Here is a 21,512-nt window from a genome sequence, read left to right as displayed (position 1 = left end):
TCCTCAAGTGTTATTCATAAAATAATACAAAAATAGGGTCTTCAAGTATTATTCAATAAAATAATACGAAAATATTTCCTTTTTTAACTGCAGGTCACTGGTCAGCCGTGGTGGCTCACGCCTGCAACCTCAGCACTTTGGGAGGCCTAGGTGGGCAAATCACATGAGATCAGGAGTTGGAGACCAGCCTGACCAATATAGCAAAAACCCTGTCTCTACTAAAAATAAAAAAATTAGCTGGGCGTGGTGGTGCACGTCTGTAATCCCAGTTACTTGGGAGGCTGAGGCATAAGAATCGCTTAAAGCCAGGAGGCAGAGGTTGCAGTGAGCTGAGATCCCTCCACTGCACTCCAGCCTGGTGGCAGAGCAAGACTCCATCTCAAAAAAAAAAAAAAAAAAAAAAAAGAGGTGGGGGGGCAGCAAGTATCAAAAAAATTAAAAAGATCTATAGCAAGAAACATTACTGAAATTTTAAGAACACAAGACACAGACAATCCTACAAGCTTTCAGAAAGGCACTCTCCCAAAAAAAACAGGTTACCCCAAAAATTGGACTGTATCAGACTTCTTAAGAGTAAAATCAGATGTTGAAAACAATGGTAAAATGCCTTTCAACTCAGAGCTAATGAATTTCAAACTAGAATTTCCTGTACAGGAACCTGTAACAGTGTGAATATAGAACAGACATTCCTGAAATCAAGGACTAAAAAGTTCACTTCCTACACATGCTACTGAGATACGTGTTCTAGCTCAAGTAATGTAATACCAGAAAAAGATAAAGACCTTAGATTCAAAAGTCACAGACCCAACCTAAGAAAGAAACTCTGAGTTTATAGGGCAAGCAATGATTCAAAAATAAACTGAGGTTGGGCACAGAAGCTCATGCCTATGCCTATAATCCAAGCACTTTGAGAAGGTGGGTGGATCACAGAAGGCCAGGAGTTCAAAACCAGCCTGGCCAACATAGTAAAACCCTGTCTGTACTAAAAACACAAAACAAAACAAAACAAACAAAACAAAACAACACAAACATTAGCTGGATGTAGTGGCACACACTTGTAATCACAGGAGGCGGAGGCTGTGGTGAGCCAAGACCGCGCCACAGCACTCCAGCCTAGGCGACAGAGCAAGACACTTTCTCAAAAAATAAAATAAATTGAGACAAATGAAACAAGACTGGTAAGAACTTGATAACCAAAGCTAGATAATGTGTACACAGAGACTCATTTTACTACTTTGTCTACTTCTGTATATATTCTTTTTTTTTTTCTTTTTCTTTTTTTTTTTTAAAGACAGAATCTGGGCAGGTGCTATGGCTCATGCCTCTAATCCCAGCACTTCAGGAAGCTGAGGTGGGTGGATCACTCGAGGCCAGGAGTTTGATACCAACTTGGCCAACATGACAAAATCTCTTCTTTATTTTTATTTTATTTTTACAGTTTAAAAAAAGAAAGGGAAAAAAGAAAAAAGACCAGCTGCCCAAGTAGCTGGGACTACAGGCGCACACCACCACACCCAGCTAACTTGTATTTTTGGTAGAAACAGGGTTTTGCCAGGTTGCCCAGGCTAGTCTCAAACTCCTGAGCTTAAATGATCTGCCTGTCTCAGCCTCCCCAAGTGCTGGGATTACCGGCATGAGCCACCATGCTCAGTCTACTTCTATATATATTTTAATACTTCCATAATAAAAGTTTAAAGGTGGGTTGGGGTAGGTCAACAAATGGAGCTGGGAAAACTGAATATCCAAATACAAAAGAATGAATTTAGACTCCTATCTCACATCACCCACAAAAATTGACTTAGTGGATCACAGATCTAAATATAAAAGTATACAATAAAAAATTCTTAGAAGAAAAAACAAAGTACATCTAAATGATCTTAGGTTAAGCCAAAGATTTCGAGACATGTAAAGAGCACAAACGATAAAAGAGAAAATTAGGTTGGACCTCATCCAATTAAAAACATTTGTATCACCAAGAAGTTCACTGAAAACACGCCAGGTACAGTTGCCCACATCTGTAATTCCAGTGTTTTGGAAGGCTGAGGCAGGAGAATCGCTTGAGACCAGGAGTTTGAGACCAGGGCAACATGAGACCCCATTCTACAAAAAAATAAAAAAAAATTAGCCAGGCGTGGTGGCACATTCCTATAGTCCCAGCTACTCAGGAGGCTGAGGAGGAAGGATCATGTGAGTCTGTGAGTTTGAGGCTGCAGTGAGCTGTGATCTTGCCACAGCATTTCCAGGCTAAGTGACAGAGCGAGACCCCGTCTTTTTTTTTTTTTTTTTTTTTTCCAGACAGAGTCTAGCTTTGTCGCCCAGGCTGGAGTGCAGTAGCGTGATCTCGACTCACTGTAACCTCCACCTTCCAGGTTCCAGTGACACTCCTGCCGCAGTCTCCCGAATAGCTGGGATTACAGGCACCCACCACCAAGCCCGGCTAATTTCTGTATTTTTAGTAGAGACATGATCTGCCTGCCTCCCAAAGTGATGCTCCCAAAGGGATGGGATCACAGGTGTGAGCCACTGTGCCTGGCGAAACCCTGTCTTTAAAAAAAAAAAAAAGAAAAGGAAAAGAGACTAGTAAATGGCAGAGCTGGAACCAAAAATTTAATTTCCAAACCCAAAGGCCCATGAATTATTTTCCAATGCATCTTTGGAATAACTGATACTTCAGTGGATACTTTGCTGGGTAATTCTTAGAAGGGACTTGTGGTAGATTAAAGATAGCCACAAGTTCACTGGCCTTTATTTCATTAAGAGGCAGATCAAGACAGGTTCTCTGCCCTGCCCAATAAAAATCAGTGGTAGCCTTTTCTGAGCCCAGGCCTTACAATCTTGGAAACTTTCATGTCCTGTTCTTGGAATGTTCCCGCTGGGAGTCTCAAGTTGCCATGTACAAAGTATGATCACCCTGCTGGAAACACCACAAAGAGAAATTCTGAGACTACATGGAGCGGAAAAAAACCTGTTACCCCTGCCAAGGACTAGGATTCTAATGAAGCCGTCTCAGACCTACATAAACCTACCTATGAAGTTAATACTGCTAAATGACTCAACTGATACATGAAGCAGAACTGCCCAGTTGTTCGGTATTAAAATTTAACAAAATTATGAGATTTAATAAAATTGTTATGTTTTAAACTACTCAATTTTGCTATTGTAAAATAATTTGGTTATCTGGAAATGGGGAGCTTCTGTAACAGAAACCTAAAATGCTCCTCTTTGGCTTTGGGACACATAGTGGGTGTAAGCTGAAAGGGCTTTAAGAAAACCATCAGTAGGTATGTAAAGAGAGGAAAACAGTATTGAAGGTTGAAGAAGCAGATCTTCATTATCTAGTAGCACAACTTTTGGAAACACCATCATCTCTAGTCATGTGGAAATAGAAAGGGTAATTAATATACTTGAGGATATGGTTGGGGCATTTCCAGGCAGAATGGAAAAATTCTTTTCTATTTTATTGTAAGCAGGTAGAAGAATATGGAAGTAAAGAAAAACTATTAGGTTTTCAGGCAGAATTCAGAGGAAATATGAAAAAGCAGGGTTTGAATAAAACATTATTTCTCGTGTCTGGTTCCTTCCAGCAGAGTCTGAAGCTAAGAAATGGCTTTGGGAGAAAGATCCAATCCAGAGCACTACCAGCAAAGGACGACCTCAGGGTAAATAGCTCAAGGTGCAGCTATAAAGCTTTTTGAATGGTATTTATAGTAGGACTTCTAAGAGTCTTGAGTATATGCCTTAGACCTTTCTACTAGACATGAGGGCCTCTAAGCATCTTTCAGATGTTTTTTTGAGACAGGGTCTCACTGTCGCCCAGGATAAAGTGCACCGGTGAAATCACAGCTCGCAGTAACCTCAAACTCCTCGGCTCAAGAGATCCTCCTGCCTCAGCCTCCCGAGTAGGTAGGATTATAGGCATTACACGACCATGCATGGCCAACTTTTAAAAACTTTATTTGTAGAGACAGGGTCTCTCTCTGTTGCCCAGGTTGGTCTCTAACTCCTGGCCTCAAGCAATCCTCCTGCCTCAGCTTCCCAAAGTGCTGGGCTTATGGTGTGAGCCACTGTGCTGGATCTAAACATCTTTATAGCATGTCTCCTACATATATATTCTTTTATTGAGCTTCTTAGGTCTGGAAGTTAAAGTTTTCATCAAATTTGGCAAGTTTTCACACAGCCAATATTTATTTTTATTCTGCCTACATCACTCTTTCCTTTCTTTCTGAACTCCCATGTTTGGACACTTGACTTTTCCCACAATTTCCTAACCAAGCTTTTTATGATCTTTCAGGAATAACTGCCTCTGCTTTTGTTTTCTGCCTAGTTCATATCCCTGTGCTGAAATATTTGTTTTTAACCACTGTCCCTAGTTTTCAACTAGTTTTCTGTGTCACCTCTACAAGTTTACCTCTCAATTTCTTTGTATCATCATTACTGAAGTTACAAATCTAAGATCCCTCCAACTAGACAAAAGGGATCCAAAATTAAGGGCTTTCTTCTCATAACATCTTAACCAAGACTAGGCAAAAATTGAGGGCTTTGTTCTCATAACATCTTAACTAAGACTAGGGCAAAAAGGGAACTATGTAGGCAAGAAAATATAGGTGTGGCTTTTGTCNTATCCCTGTGCTGAAATATTTGTTTTTAACCACTGTCCCTAGTTTTCAACTAGTTTTCTGTGTCACCTCTACAAGTTTACCTCTCAATTTCTTTGTATCATCATTACTGAAGTTACAAATCTAAGATCCCTCCAACTAGACAAAAAGGGATCCAAAAATTAAGGGCTTTCTTCTCATAACATCTTAACCAAGACTAGGCAAAAATTGAGGGCTTTGTTCTCATAACATCTTAACTAAGACTAGGGCAAAAAGGGAACTATGTAGGCAAGAAAATATAGGTGTGGCTTTTGTCTAATGGGAATTACTTTTTTTTTTTTTTTTTTGCGACAGAGTCTCACTCTGTCCCCAGGCTGGAATGCAGTGGCGTGATCTCAGATCACTGAAACCTCTGCCTCCCAGGTTCAAGTGATTCTCATGCCTCAGCCTTCCAAGTAGCTGAGACTACAGGCACGTGTCACTACGACTGGCTTAATTTTGTATTTTTAGTAGACATGAGGTTTCACCATGTTGGCCAGGCTGGTCTTGAACTCCTGACATCCCTCAAATGATCTGCCCACCTCAGCCTCCCAAAGTGGGGATTACATTTTAAACACAGAATTCCCACAAAGTTCTTAAAAAGGTATAACACCTTGAACTGAAGTAGAAAGAATATAAACTGGGCCTAAAAGTAGAATGCAGGCCAAGAAGCAAAACTCTGCTAATTTTTTAATGGAAAATGAAAAAGACTCAGAAGACAAAACTGAAAGCCCAGAGGGCCGAGTCAAACTGTGGAGAACAATTCTGCGAGTAGGACTGGGCCCTGATGAAGGAACTGGAAATGTGTGCCTGGCTAGATTTCAAATTTGCCATGAACTATGACTATTTTGTGTCTTCAATTCAAACCCTCCTTGAACGGAGTGCAGTTAACCTTGATGTGTCTCACCCGTTATACTAGTCCAGAAAATCTTCAAATTACAGTATCAGCATTCAAGAAGCTGTAAATAGGAACCACTCCTAAAGAGCCTCATCTGTATGTGGACCTGATTTACATAAGATCCGAGACCTCCAACCTCAGCTTGATACCATAATGAGATAAAGTCAGGAGAGATCTATTTTTCAGTGGGGGAAACATATACAATTTATGACAAGAGAGCAGACTGTGGTGGGTTAACGTGGCACATCTTCTACCTTGAGGGGTGCTCTGTGTCCCCTTACCTTGAATTTGGACAGAACATTTCACCAGTAGAGTAGGGCAGAAATTATGCTGTGTCAGTTTGGGGCTCCAAGTCGTAAGCCACTGGCAGATCCTCCTCCTTGCTGCTTGTGACATTCTTCTCTCAAAGTTCTAAGCTTTGTAAAAAGTCCAACTACTCCTGGAGACTACCTTACACCTGCTTCTTAGAAAGGATGTATAGAGAGTGATGGTAGCCATCTCAGCCTAGGCATAGGCATATAAATGAAGTTGTCTCTGGCACTCTATAATAGCCCAGGCATGAGGTAGTACTGAGTGACTCTGGTCAATGCGACATGGAGCACATTTTGCCAGCTAAGCCTGCCCAAGTTCCTCACTGCAGTATCATGACAGATAATAAAATGACTGAGGTTTTAAACGACTAACTTCAAAGGTAGTCACATAGTTTACATAGCAATAAATAACTGAAACAGGAATATTGCGGATGCTCAGATTATGGATTCTTGAAAGGTCTGGCAACAGTGATGACCAGGGTGTTTCAGGGAGAAGCTACAGGGAGAGGCCCAACCCTTCACATATTGGCTTTACAGAATCTGAGAAGAATGATGAGGTCTGGGATGGTGCCACAGAAGATATACGGCAGCAGTCCCCAACCTTTTTGGCAGCAGGGACTGGTTTCATGGAAAAGGGTGAAAGACACTTTTTCTACGGGGCAGGGTGGGGGTAGCGGGTGGTTTCAGGATGAAACTTTTACACTTCAGGTCATCAGGCATTAGATTCTCACATGAAGCACACAACCTAGATCCCTCACATGCACAGTTCACAAAAGGGTTTACACTCCTATGAGAATCTAATGCCACTACTGATCTGACAGGAGGCAAAACTCAGGCAGTAATGCTTGCTATCACTCGCTCTGACACTCACCTCCCGCTGTGTGGCCTAGCTCCTAACAGGCCACTGGGGTTGGGGATCCCTGATACATGGAACATAGAAGAAACAACCTGAGATAAATGATGAATGAGAAGTAATAATCCAGCTGGAATAGGGTTGAGGCAAATTTTGCATTACAAAGCATGAATTCCAACAAGCAGAACAGAAGTAGTTTCTATGTAGTCATACAAAAATGAAACTGAACAGGACTAACTGTAGGCAAAATGATCCAATGGGCTATTTTTTCCTTCTGTCTCCTCTCAATAGGATTATTAAGGTATGGTAACAATCAACATGCTTAGTGTATATCAATTTCAATCAACCCTTGTCTGTTAAAGCCTTGTGACTAAAATATATAATGACAATTTTCACACCTCCAGAAAGAATTTCATGCTGGAAGCAGTGGCTGACACCGGTAATCCCAGCACATTGGGAGGCTGAGGTGGGAGGATTGCTTGGCACCAGGAGTTTGAGACCAGCCTGGGCAACATAGGGAGACCCTGCCTCTACAAAAAATTTTAAAATTAGTTGAGTGTGGTGGCACATGTCTGTGGAACCAGCTACTCAAGAGGCTGAGGTGAAAGGATTTCATTTGAGCCCAGGACATGAAGGCTACAGCGAACCATGATCACATCACCACATTCTAGCATGGGCGACAGAGCAAGACCCTGACAAAGCAAGCAAGCAAGCAAGTGAGAGAAAGAAAAAGAGAGAGAGGGAGAGAGAAAGAAGAAAGAAAGCAAGAATGAATGAAAGAGAGAAAGAGAGGAGAGAGAGAAAGAAAAGAATGAGAAATTGCAGAAACAATGCATCAAGTTATGAGACGTTTCTGAGGGGTAAGAAAGAGTCTTCCCGTTGTCCCAGAGCTAATATCCAATTACCATGTTGCCACAAATACAAACCTACTTACGCCATTTTGGAAAACGTGGACATGGGGTGGTTTGTAGAATAAATCCAAAGGAAGTATCTGTGGTTTTAAGAAAATGTGATCTCTGCTTTCTTGGAAGAACTGAACCTACTATGCTCTCTAGAGCATATTAGAGAACATGCTCTAATATGGTGGATTTACAGTTTATTCTGGCAATAGTTCTGGGGTCTTCCTTCTCCTCTAAGCCTAAAGACCCAGACGGAAAGGATCCAAAGCACCCAAACAATGGTACTTCTGCTTACACCCACACACCACTCCTTTAGTTGAGACAATTCACAGCCTGTCAGCAGGTGCAGTGAAAAAATGGACATGCTCTTGAAGAACCTTTCAGGGGGCAATAATAGAAGCCATAAAGCATGCCACCTCATCTACTTAGGAGATAGATCTAGAATCTCTAATTATCACTCCACATCTGTATGACAAAAGATTCTTACAGAAAACTTTTAATAACAAAGCTGTTTATAGACACAGAAGAAGAAAATGAGAATAAGAGAAACTTGGATTGGCTACATAAGTTAATATTAATTATAGTAATTTTAGTGGAATCCTTACCCCCTAATTACCATATAGTATGAAAATGATTATGTGTGCTATCAAATTTATCAGATCCAGCTGTAAGTGGCACTGAAAGGTTCACATGTGCCAAGTCGTGCAGCATGAGCATTTGTACACTTTCGTAACTCAGAGGGAAACCTAGGTGTTTTGAGTATGAAGATACGAGTTCCTAGTAAATAGAAGGAAGAATGAGTTATGACGAGGGAGTGAAAATTCAGTGACCTGGAGAGAAATTCTTCTTTGGACACCTTTTAAATTTTGTATGGAATACTGAAGAGGCAGGCCAAATGATCCATAAAAGTAGTTTCTCTGCAGTGAAGGAGTCAAGCCATTGTAAGATAATCAGTAGTGCATACCAGGCAAATCTTTGTGCCCAAAGTTGCTCATATTAACAGCTATGAGGCCAGAGGAAAACATGAAGCATTTGTGAAACTTTAAAAAAAATTATTTCTTGTAGAGACAGAGTCTCACTATGCTACACAGGCTGGTTCTGAACTCCTGAGCAAAAGTGATCCTCCTGCCTTGGCCTCCTAAAGTGCTGCAATTACACGTGTGAGCCACTGCACCCAGCCTCGTGAAACTTTTAAAAGGTAATCTACCATTTAAGTTCTTCCTATGGCAACATATACTGAAGCACAGCAGAGTGATATCAAGAGGAGACACTGGTCAGGTGAGGTGGCTCACACCTATAATCCTGACACATTGAGAGGTCAAGGTGGGCAAATCTCTTGAGCCCAAGAGCTCCAGACCAGCCTGGGTAACATGGCAAAACCCAGTCTCTACAAAAAAAATTTTAAAAAGAGAAGAAATAATAGAAAGAAAAAACCATGCTCTGTAAGAAAAGAATGTCCGAAAAAGCTTAATCAGAGATAAAAGAATAAATTCTGTTTGGCAGAACTACAAGAAACAGTTCAGGAAGGACAGGTAAGAAATGAGAGTTGAGAATTAAGTTGGGTCCTGATTATAGAAAAATCCTAAATTCTCTACGAAAGAGTTTGAAATTGTAGCCTGAGAGAGATAGGGAGGTTACTGAAGAAAGTAACATGCTCCTATTTGCATTTTTAAAGATTTCTGTGAATAATGTAGATTCCATTTATATGAAGTGAAAAAAAAAAAGGATAAACTAATCTATAGTGTAATGAGACAGACTAGTGACTACTCTCCAGGGAACACAAAGTAACTGTAATAAGAGGAAGCTTCTGGAGGGGCTGGTATGTTGTTTATTAAAATGGATGCTTGTGACATGGGTGGGCTCAGTTTGTCAAAAATTCACAAAGGTGTAGGCTTAAGTATGTCCATTTACTTGAATGTGAGCTATACTTAAGAACAAGTTAAAAAGCAAAAAGATTACACCGGCTGCAGGTTAGAGAATGGGACTGAGAAGACAGGCAAAAGATTAAGAGATGCTGACCTGAGTTAGCAGTTGAACATTAGCCAGTGATCTATAGCACCATGAAGGATTTGCTGGCTGAATAGCTATGGAAAATGAAGGAACCAAGAATAAAAAATGAGCTGAGGTTGCAGGTTTGAAGACTGAGGAAGGGCACAAAGGAGAAAGCCCTTTCCACCTCTAGCTCCTCATTTATAAGGTGAGAGTCTGGGCATGGTGTCTCATGCCTGTAATATCAGTACTTTGGGAGGCTGAGGCAGGTTAATCACCTGAAGTCAGGAGTTCAAGACCAGCCTGACCAACGTGGTGAAACCCTGTCTCTACTAAAAATACAAAAGTTAGCCGGGTATAGTGGTGGGCGCCTGTAATCCCAGCTACTTGGGAGGCTGACACAGGAGAATCGCTTGAACCCAGGAGGCGGAGGTTGCAGTGAGCCAAGATCACACCACTGCACTCCAGCCTGGGGAGTAGAGTGAGACTCTTATCTCCCCCCCGCAAAAAAAAAAAAAAAAAATCCTTAAGGTCTCTAAAACACGTAATGACAGTATTACAGTAAGAACTTCAACAGCTCAGAGACAAAGAGACGCCCAAACACTCCAGGGTGGCAGAAGACAGACTAAAAAAGATGTTTGCAATGAAAAAGCAAAACCAGACAAATGGTGAAAAAGAGTCAAGTTATATTAGCCATCACTTAAGCAAGCATGTACCTCAAAACTTCCCAGAGGTGAGGGGGATGTAGGGGAGATAGAACAACTAAAATTAGTTCAAGAATCAGAAAGATCAGGAGATATCTTACTGATTCTTGAGCTAATTTTAGTTATTAGGAAGTATTAGCTAGTTTTAGTTATTAGGAAAAAGGCAGGTAGTATGAATTTGTAGGACTTCAAGTTAGTATAGTAACAATGATCAGCCAGGTAACTGTCTGGGTTGACTGAGCATTTGCTGCGGCCTGTAAACACCTCCCTAACCTCCACTGTCTCTATCTATGTCAGATGGGTGGGCATTCAAAACAGTAATCTTACAGTTTGAATTGGTTCATCACATCAGATTAAACACTTACAGAAGTAGTTCACAGTAGCTGAATGATCCAGGGAATTAAAAGACCATGAAAAGCATCTTTATTAAGAGATCAAAACAGTTCAAAATAAAATGATTAGCAATGTTCTAGTAATCACTGTTTCTTGAAATGTGGTATCCTATAATGGAAGGAAACTACTTCTGAAGTAGAATGAAGAATAGGGGAAAAGATTTTTCAAAACTTTACATATTCATGTTTAGAATTACTTAAAATGTTAAATTAACACAGAGAGGAAAATAACATTCTCATGTCTTCTTAAATATGCTCTGCAGCTAATACTATAAATAGAAAAAACCACCCCAGAAAAGCTGGCAAATTTCAAGAAGAAAAGAGCTATTTTAGGGTCTCTCTCTCCTTTCAGTCTGTAAGATCAGGGTGAAGTATTTAAGCAAGGAAACGGGTTTTCTCTTAAAATCATAAATATTTCAATCTGATAGAAATTATTGGAACAATAGTCCAAGATAAGTTCTGCAGGCAAATTAAAAACAAAATGACAATCAGTTCCTTAAAGAGACTTTAAAATTTGCCTTCATTCTCTGTAGTCTTTACAAGGCTAAATGATACAATGAATGGAATGAAAGAAGTCACCCTTTAGACTGAATCTACTATTTCTATCGCCCTCCTCCTTCCTGTGGATTTCTTAACCTAGAAATGCCATTCAAGCAAATAGTCATCTTCTATTGGGAGCAAAGCTCTTTATACTAAATGTTCCCAATTAACTAAAAACAATACGACCATTCATGCCTTAAGAGAGCACTGGAAAAGGGCTGTCAGGGGCAAACCTTGGCTTTGGTAGCCGCTGAGGCAAGAGCAGCTGCTGCGGCTGTGGCAACATTTCCTTCGGAAATTTCATGTTCTACTTTCTTCTTCCCAGTATCGCTTTCTCTTTCTTTACACATATCAGTGAGTTCTTTGTTCTCCTCAGTCTCCTTTTCTTCTGAAAATATCAGAAAGCTTTATTACTAATGTGCCCAGTCTCGAAAATCCATCTTTCTCCTCACTTCCACCACCGTAACAAACTAGGACTGATGTGACAAAGAGATGTCAATGCTTTTTTCTTTTTTTTTTTTTGAGACGGAGTCTCGCTCAGTTGCCCAGGCTGGAGTGCAGTGGCTGGATCTAAGCTCACTGCAAGCTCCGCCTCCCGGGTTCATGCCATTCTCCTGCCTCAGCCTCCCAAGTAGCTGGGACTACAGGCGCCCGCCATCACGCCCAGCTAATTTTTTGCATTTTTAGTACAAACGGGGTTTCACCGTGTTAGCCAGGATGGTCTCAATATCCTGACCTCGTAATCTACCTGCCTCGGCCTCCCAAAGTGCTGGGATTACAGGCGTGAGCCACTGCACCCGGCCGATGCTTTTTTTCTTTTTGAGTTCTGTTGAGCCATTCCACGCATTTAGGTTTGCCTCTATTAGGGGACATGTTTTCTAAACAGTACACTTGTTTTCCTATCATTTTGCTAAGTTCTATGTGGAGGTCCCTTGGATATATATATAAAGGAAAATTCAGGGGAACTAAGTCTAAAACCAACATACTTGCTCATCAGTCAATGAAATGCTCTAGGAACTCTAGGGTCTGTAGGAAATCAGAAGCTGACAACAGACTACTTCTATAAGCCTGACAGGCATGATGGGGTGTATCAGCAACTGACACAGAAAATAAAATGGCAAGTCTGTGAGGTGACTTCAATACTGCTGAATAACTTGTTGTTCTACATATTAAAAGCACAGAGAAAAAGTGTAGCCACCAGCATTAGTATTAGTACCTATGTGATAAATGAAACTCAATTACATACTTACTGTTACATTAAGAAACAAACCCAAAATAAAGGGGAAATATTTCTATATAAACCACCTTCATTTCTCCAGTGCCTTTTACAGTTTTATATAAGAGTATCTAAGGAGTTTCCTCAAATTACCTGATTTGGTATCCTCACTCACTTCACTATCCTGTTCCTTTTCACTATTTTTTTCATTTTCTCCATCTTGTGCTTTATCACCTTCATCTGTTTCATTTTCCACTTTGTTTTCTGCCTGAAAGGGATACAAAGCAAGATGACAGGCAGTGAGCAAAAAAACCCCAGACCTTTTTATGAGTATCTTAGACTAGCAAAAGGTTCCAATATTTTTGGCAAGAAGTAGACTAGATTCAAAAGTGACTTGTAGAGAACCGCTGGAAAAGAACTAATAAATTCCGAGCAGTACTTTCTACCACTTCAACACTTGAGTGCTCACAAGATATTCCTCCAAAGCACAGAGTCGCTGCCCTCTCTGTACACTCTGCTGTAAAGCAAGGTTTACAATGCCCAAAGGAAAGTGAAGGGAATGAACTGATATTATTTGTTGACTAAAAACAGGCCAGGCCAGGTGCGGTGGGTCACGCCTGTAATTCCAGCACTTTGGGAGGCTGAGGCTGGCGGATCACCTGAGGTCAGTAGTTTGGGATCAGCTGGCCAACATGGTGAAATGAAACCCTGTCTTTACTAAAAATACAAAAAAGAAATTAGCTGAGCATGGTGATGGGAACCTGTCATCCCAGGTACTCGGGAGACTGAGGCAGGAGAATCCCTTGAATGCCTGGGAGGCAGAGGTTGCAGTGACCCAAGATCACGCCATTGCACTCCAGCCTAGGCAGCAAGAGTTCAGACTCCATCTCAAAAACAACCACCACCGGCCGGGCGCAGTGGCTCACACCTGTAATCCCAGCACTTTGGGAGGCTGAGACGGGTGGATCACGAGGTCAGGAAATTGAAACCATCCTGGCTAACACGGTGAAACCTCGTCTCTATTAAAAATACAAAAAAATTAGCCGGGCGTAGTGGCGGGCGCCTGTAGTCCCAGCTACTTGGGAGGCTGAGGCAGGAGAATGGTGTGAACCCAGGAAGGGGAGCTTGCAGTGAGCTGAGATCGCGCCACCGCACTCCAGCCTGGGGGACTGAGCAAGACTCCGTTTCAAAAAGAAAAAAAAAGAAAAGAAAAGAAAAAAAACTCCACCACCATCACATATATATATATCTGTGTGTGTGTGTGTACTTAATAATTACTGATTGATTTAAAGAATTAAGAGCTTTTAAATTTCACACCATCAACAAAGAAGTTGAAATACTGCTGGAAAAGTTGACAAAGTCTTTTAATACAGCCATGTGCTAATAGTTTCAGGAAGAACCATGAAAGAACATCAGTGATCACGCTTTAGAAACTGAAAAAACCACAACTGACTATCACTGACTTCATGAGGCTATATTGTTTGCTTAGAGGTAGGGTCCCCATACAGCGCCTAGGGTGGTTTCAAAGTTCTAGTGTCAAGTGATCCTCCAACCTTCCAAGTAGCTGGGACTACAAGTATTAGCCACCACACCCAGCTGAGACTGTTACAGGAATTAAATGAAATAAACAATGTGAAGTACAAATATCATCTTTAGAATACTGCAGGAACTATAATCAATTTCATTATTACCCTCACCTTCCCCTTGACTATATACAATTTTAGAATACCACATGTAATCAAGACCTTCAATCCTGGCTTATATATATTCACTCAAATAGTGACTGACTGCTCACTATGTGCAGTAAAAGTATTAGGAATACAAAGGCCCAGAGGCTGGGCGTGGTGGCTCATACCTATAATCCCAACACTTTGGGAAGCCAAGGCGGTGGATCACCTGAGGTCAGGAGTTTGAGACCAGCCTGGCCAACATAGTGAAACCACGTCTCTACTAAAAATACAAAAATTAGCTGGATGTGGTGGTGCGTGGCTGTAATTCCAGCTACTTGGGAGGCTGAGGGAGGAGAATCGCTTGAACTCAGAAAACGGAGGTTGCAGTGAGCCAAGGTCGCGCCACGGCATTCCAGCCTCGGTGACAGACTGAGACTCTGTCTCCAAAAAAAAAAAAGGAATACAAAGGCCTACATCCTGACTTTTGTAACCTCCTGTTCTGCCGCACCCATGATGCATTTACAGTCTCCTACAGAAGAGAGATTGAGCCACTAACACACTGGCTTTAGTGTCTCTCCTCCCCAACTAGTGTGAACCTTTGATTTTCTAACCTCTATTTCAATCTTTATATTTCTACCTACTCTTTAAAACCTACCTCAAATGTCATCTTCTCATTAATTATTTTCTAAAGATTCTTCCGCAGGCAGTTAGCCCTCATAGGAAATCACTTATCATTCTGTCATTCTCTTCTGGCACAAGTATAAGACTCAAACCTTACAATTCGATATTCACAAGAACCACAACTTTTATTTTTTGTTGCTGAGACAGAGTCTCACTCTGTTGCCCAGGCTGGAGTGCAGTGGCACAATCTCGGCTCACTGCAAGCTCCACCTCCCGGGTTCACACCATTCTCCTGTCTCAGCCTCCTGAGTAGCTGGGACTACAGGCGTCCGCCACCACGCCCGGCTAATTTTTTTGTATTTTTAGTAGAGATGGGGTCTCACCATGTTAGCCAGGATGGTCTCGATCTCTTGGCCTTGTGATCCGCCCACCTCAGCCTTCCAAAGTGCTGGGATTACAGGCGTGAGCCACTGCGCCTGGCCAAGAACCACAACTTTTGTATTCATATTCCCTCTTCTTTTGTGGGAAATTTGTATTCCTTCTTTTAATACAATGAAATTAGATGTTTAAAATATAAAAGAAGAGGATAGGGAGTGAATATACCTTCTCCCCAGTGAATAAATGAAAAATGTCCTATATTATATCTTGTGAGAACTATTCCTTAAACCAGCAAAGTCCAAGTAGCAGATAGAATTACTTACAGTTCCCTAAGAGGGACTCAAAAATACCAAAAAAAAACCCATTATGCTCCAAAAGGCATGCTATCTGTGGTTTTACTGCTGTGAGACTTTACCTTTTCAGGCTGCTGACCATCAGGGTCGGCTTCCATTTTTTCCTCTTCAGCTCCTTCTACAAGTAAAAGAATAAGAACAAGTACTCCAATGTGGAAAAGGTAAAACTATTATACAACTGTGAGCGTGTCTGAAATACAAATATACACAGTAAAACATACGAATATCATAGCCATACAGTCAGGCACAAAATACACACTGTATGATAAAGTTCAAAAACAGGTAAAAAGTAATCTATGGTGTCAGAACTCAGAACAGTGGCTAACAGGGCGAAGAGGTGAGTGATACAGAAAGCAGGTTCAGTGGGGAAATGGGAGGTCCTAGGGTGCTGGTACTTCTCTGTTTCTAGGTCTGGAATTTGTAGAAATGAACTAGGCTGTCTGCTTATGATTTTCGATTTTCTGTACGTATTAAAATATAAACGCAAAATAAAAATAATTCATTATTATTTAACAGATGCTTGACAAGTATATATTTTGACTCAGGTACTGGGAGAAACACTGCTGACCCAGATATTCACTGAAATCTCAAGAGGACAACATTTTGGCTAGATAGGACACAAACCAACAAGTCCAGCACAGTATAACAGAGGCACGTATCAACAAATTACAACAGAAAATTATTTCACATATGAGAAAATTATTAATTTTCTATAATTTTAGGAACCTAATAAACTAATGTCAAACTATATAAGCGGCCAGGCACGGTCGCTCATGCCTGTAATCCCAGCACTTTGGGAGGCTGAGGCAACTCGATTACGAGATCAGGAGTTCGAGACCAGCCTGGCCAACTTGATGAAACCCTGTCTCTACTAAAAATACAAAAAAATTAGCCAGGTGCGGTGGTGTGCACCTATAGCCCTAGCTACTCAGGAGTCTGAGGCAGGAGAATTGTCTGAACCAAGGAGGCAGAAGTTGCAGTGAGCCAAGATTGCAACACTGTACTCCAGCCTGGGAGACAGAGCGAGACTAACAAACAAACAAACAGACCAACCAACCGTATAAGCAAAAACTGAGGGCCGGGCGCGGTGGCTCAAGCCTGTAATCCCAGCACTTTGGGAGGCCGAGACGGGCGGATCACCAGGTCAGGAGATCCAGACCATCCTGGCTAACACAGTGAAACCCCGTCTCTACTAAAAAATACAAAAAACTAGCCGGGCGAGGTGGCGGGCGCCTGTAGTCCCAGCTACTCGGGAGGCTGAGGCAGGAGAATGGCGTGAACCCGGGAGGCGGAGCTTGCAGTGAGCTTAGATCCGGCCACTGCACTCCAGCCTGGGCGACAGAGCGAGACTCCGTCTCAAAAAAAAAAAAAAAAAAAACTGAGAATGGCAGGGAAGAAACAAAGACAAACATCATCATAAAGGATTTGAACACACCTCTCAATAAGATATAGAGCAGATATGAACACAGAAAAACGGTACAAATGTACATATGCTGAATTCTACATCCACCAATTAGGCAATAATACACATTAATTTCAAGCTCATACAACATTTTAAAAATAGTGATTACAAATTAGGTCACAAAGTTTTGAGTCCTCACAAATTTCAAATAACCACTATCATACAGATCAATTTATCCAACCACAATGCAAAGAAATCAGATGTTTAAAATATAAAAATAAACTTCTCTATGCATGGAAACTTAATTGTGGGAAGTAAAAGTAGTAATTACAGAGAATGTAAAGTCTTAGGCTTAAATCAGAAAAGAAATAAAGGCTCAAAGTATATGAGCTCTATGTCCTTTATGATATAGCAGAAAAAGAAAACAATATAGAAGATAGGGAGAAAAAAAGAAAACAGGAAAAAAATACACTGGAGATTTAGAAAAATATACGAGAATTAATATTTCCAAATGCTGGTTCTTTGAAATGATTAATAAAAATGATAAATGTAACTGATCAAGAAAGGAGAGAGATGGCATAAACAAACTATATGAGGAATGGAAGAAAGATCATGACAAAACAAGGTCAAAAAGGAAGTGATAATATATTCTGAAAAACTTTATTCCAAGTAAAATTTAAAACTTAGATCAAATGGGAAAATTACTAAAAATTTATTTTTATCCAACTGATTCCAGAAGACAAAGAAGTCCTGAATTGTCTTTATATTAGTTAGAAAAACTGAAATAACTATAAAACTTAAAAATACACTAGTCCAGATGTTTTATACTGGGAAATTCTACCAAACTCTTAGGGAAAAGATGATTACAATCTTACATAATCTTTCCTAGAGAATAGAAAAAGAGGGAATTCCCCTACCTCAGTCTATGATACCAGTATAACTTTGATTCACAAATCAAATAGGGATAACGGGTAAGAAATATTAGAGGACACTAGGCTAAATCTCATTTGTAATCACAAATGAAAAACTAAGCAAATTATATGAAAACGGAATACAGCAATGTGTTAAAAAAGAAAACCTACACTAGACAGAATAATATGAAGGATGACTTAATATTAGTACTCTACAAACCTATTTAATTAAATGCATGTAAAGTATCTGACAAAACTCAGTATTGTCCATTATAAGCTCCTGGAAAATAAAGGCTACAAGGAAGGTTCCTGATCTCCAAAAGGCTGTTCTCAAAAATCCTACAACAAATAACATTATTCACCGAAAGATGTCAACAGTATTCTCTATATAAAATTAAGAGCAAGATAAGAATACAAGTATTACTATTTCCCTTCAATATGGTCATACAGGCCAAAGCCAACACAGTTAATTAAGAAAAAAAATTAGGCTGGCCATAGTGGCTTATGCCTCTAATCCCAGCACTTTGGGAGGCCAAGGTGGGTGAATCACTTGAGTCAAGGAGTTTGAGACCAGCCTGAGCAACACTGTGAAACCCCGTGTCTACAAAATATATAAAAACTAGCCAGGCATGGTGATGAGCACCTGATCTCAACTACTCAGGAAGTTGAGGGAGGAGGATCGCCTGAGCCTAGGAGGTCAAGACTGAAGTGAGCTGAGATCTTGCCACTGCACTCCAGCCTGGATGACAGAGTAATACCCTGTTTCAAAGGAAAAAAGAAAGAAAAAAGGAAGCGGAAAAGATATGCAGAGAGTAAAACTGTCTACATACAAAAATCTGCAGAAAACTTATCAGAAATAATGATAGAGTTTTGGAAGGGAGTGAGTTATAAAATTGTCATATAAAACCAACTGTTACATTTTGATATGTTAACAAAAAAAATCTAGATAAAGACACATGAAAAAATAAAACTTGAATGTTATCTTAAACAAGACACAAAAAAGCACTTAGGATAAAAATGACAAACAACACTTTTAAAAAATTACTTTTATGTATATTTTTAAGAGAAACGGTCTCCCTCTGTAATGCAGGTTGAAGTGCAGTGGTGAGATCATAGCTCACTGCAGCCTCAAAATCCTGGGCTCAACTGATCCACCCACCTCAGCCTCTTCAGTAGCTGGGATTACAGGCGTGCACCATTGTGTCTGGCTAATTTTGTTTATTTTTTGATAGAGATGGTGGTTTTGCTATAATGCACAGGCTAGTCTTAACTCATAGCCCTAAGCAATCCAACCACTTCTGCCTCTCAGAGTGCTGGGATTACAGATGTGAGCTATCACATCCATCCCTGAAACATACAACTATTAAAATCAAGGACTTCTCTTCATTACAAGACTCAAAAAGAAAAAAGAAAGAAGTAGCACGTAGTGTAGTAACTTGCAAAAGATTAGTACATAAGATCTATACAGAAAAAGACAAATACTCTACAAAAGTAAGGAAGTCAGGTAGAGTTGCTTTACAGGAGTACATATGACCCATAAATATAAGAAAAGATATTAGGTTTTGCCCGGTGCAGTGGTTCAGACCTGTAATCCCAACACTTTGGGAGGCCAAGGCAGGCGGATCACTTGAGGTCAGGAGTTCGAGACCAGCCTGACCAACATGGTGAAACCCCGTCTCTACTAAAAGTACAAAAATTAGCTGGGTGTGGTGGCGCATGCTGGTAATCCCAGCTACTCAGGAGGCTGAGGCAGGAGAATGGCTTGAACCCAGGAGGTACAGGCTGCAGCAAACCAACATCGCGCCACTGCACTCCAGCCTGGGCAACAGGGCGAGACTTTGTCTCCAAAAAAAAAAAGAGAGAGAGAGAGAGAGAGAGAGAGAGAGAGAGAGAGAGAGATACCTAATAGAAGACCACGATGAAATGTCATTTTACGCCTGCTAGATCAGCAGAGTCTAACACCAGAAAGGACTGGATCAAGTGTTGCTGCCTGAAATGTAAAACAGCACATACACTTTGGAAAAAAAACTGAAATTTCCAGCCCACATGTGGTGGCTCATGCCTATAATCCCAGCAATTTGGGAGGGAGAAGCAGGAGGATCACCTGAGTCCAGGAGTTTGAGACCAGTCTAGGCAATGTAGTCAGACTCTGTCTCTATCAAAAAAGCAAACAAACAGACAAAAAGCAATTAGCCCGCATGATGGTGCATGCCTGTAGTCCCAGCTACTCAGGAGGACTGCTGAGCCTGGGAAGTTGAGGCTGCAAAGAGCTGTGATCATCCCACTGTACTTCAGTTTGGATGGCAGAGCGAGACCCTGTCTGAAAGTAAGCAAACAAACAAAAAAACTAGAATTTCCTAAAATGTTGTTACTCATAGAACCAGTTCACAACAAAACAAGGATTTGAGCAAGAAGTGTTCAAAGTTCAATATTCAAGAACGTTCACTACTCTTCCTTCACTGACAAATTCATCTGATGAAAAAGTGACAATGACATAGACAGCAAGCTTAGTGATGCAAGCTCCTTATCTTGGCGTGTCGGCTGGTCGATCAACCACACTTTGAGTAGCACTGCATCTAAGAGACATCCTGTGTGTGTGCACTGTGAGGTATATACAAGACAGTACATGCATGTGTAACATAGAAACCACTGGATACAACCCAAACTGCTCATTCAATAACAGAATGGATAATTAAACTGGATTAGAATCACACAAGAGGATTTTACAGCAGTGAAAACAAACGGCTACATGCATAATGTAACCACATGAATAAATCTTAAAAACAAAATATGGAGTGAACAACAACAAAATATCAAGTTTCAGAAGTCTGACACGGTCACTTAGAGGTCCAAGAAAAAAATAAAGTCTGAATATACCATGTTTTATAAACTTTAAAAACAAAATTACATGTCACATAGTGCTTAAGTACATTTATGTTTGTGATAAAAGTTATTTTCACAGTACTTAGAATGACTCAAAATTCAAGATGCTTAGTGCTGGGAAAGGGAAAGTGAGAGAAGATATGGGAGGAACAGACTGATTCAAATTATTGGTAATGTTCTAATACTTAGTTCAAATGAAATATATAACCTGCATTAACACACATTGTAATATAATAATGAAGAGAGCTGAACAAAAAACTAAACAACTAAATGCAGATGGGATTATAAAAAACCACAAAATGCAAGGCATGGGTGGCTCACGCCTATAATCCCAGCACTTTGGAAGGCTGATGTGGGAGGACTATGGCCAGCAATTCAAGACCAGCTAAGCAACAAAGCGAGACTCCATCTCTACAAAAAAATTAAAAATTAGCTGGGCATCGTGATACATACCTGTGGTCCTGGTTACTTGGGAGGCCGAGGAGAAAGGACTGCTTGAGCCCAGAAGTGCAAGGCTACAGTGAGCAATGATTGCCACTGCACTCCAGCCTGGGTGACACAGGGAGACCTTGTCTCTAAACAAATAAAAATTAAGGGCCGGGCACGGTGGCTCAAGCCTGTAATCCCAGCACTTTGGGAGGTCGAGACGGGCGTATCACGAGGTCAGGAGATTGAGATCATCCTGGCTAACACGGTGAAACCCTGTCTCTACTAAAAAATACCCAAAAAAACCCCAAAAACTAGCCGGGCGAGGTGGCAGGTGCCTGTAGTCCCAGCTACTCGGGAGGCTGAGGCAGGAGAATGACATAAACCTGGGAGGCGGAGCTTGCAGTGAGCTGAGATCTGGCCACTGCACTC

At 40.8% G+C, this 21,512-nt stretch overlaps 1 protein-coding gene across 1 annotated transcript in view; it reads right to left on the bottom strand.

Annotated features, from left to right (window-relative positions):
- SMARCC1 (SWI/SNF related BAF chromatin remodeling complex subunit C1) overlaps positions 1 to 21,512 on the bottom strand; it is a 198,641-nt gene that overhangs the window by 41,672 nt on the left and 135,457 nt on the right. Inside the window, 3 exon segments of the mRNA XM_017855727.1 lie at positions 11,454 to 11,608; positions 12,590 to 12,704; positions 15,521 to 15,576. Of these exon segments, the coding sequence (XP_017711216.1) occupies positions 11,454 to 11,608; positions 12,590 to 12,704; positions 15,521 to 15,576 (326 nt within the window).

The sequence above is a fragment of the Rhinopithecus bieti genome, unplaced genomic scaffold (genome assembly GCF_001698545.2).
Source record: "Rhinopithecus bieti isolate Rb0 unplaced genomic scaffold, ASM169854v2 scaffold_39746, whole genome shotgun sequence".
Taxonomy (NCBI): domain Eukaryota; kingdom Metazoa; phylum Chordata; class Mammalia; order Primates; family Cercopithecidae; genus Rhinopithecus; species Rhinopithecus bieti.
Note: the sequence above shows the minus strand (reverse complement) of the source record. Positions and strands in the feature narration are given on the sequence as shown.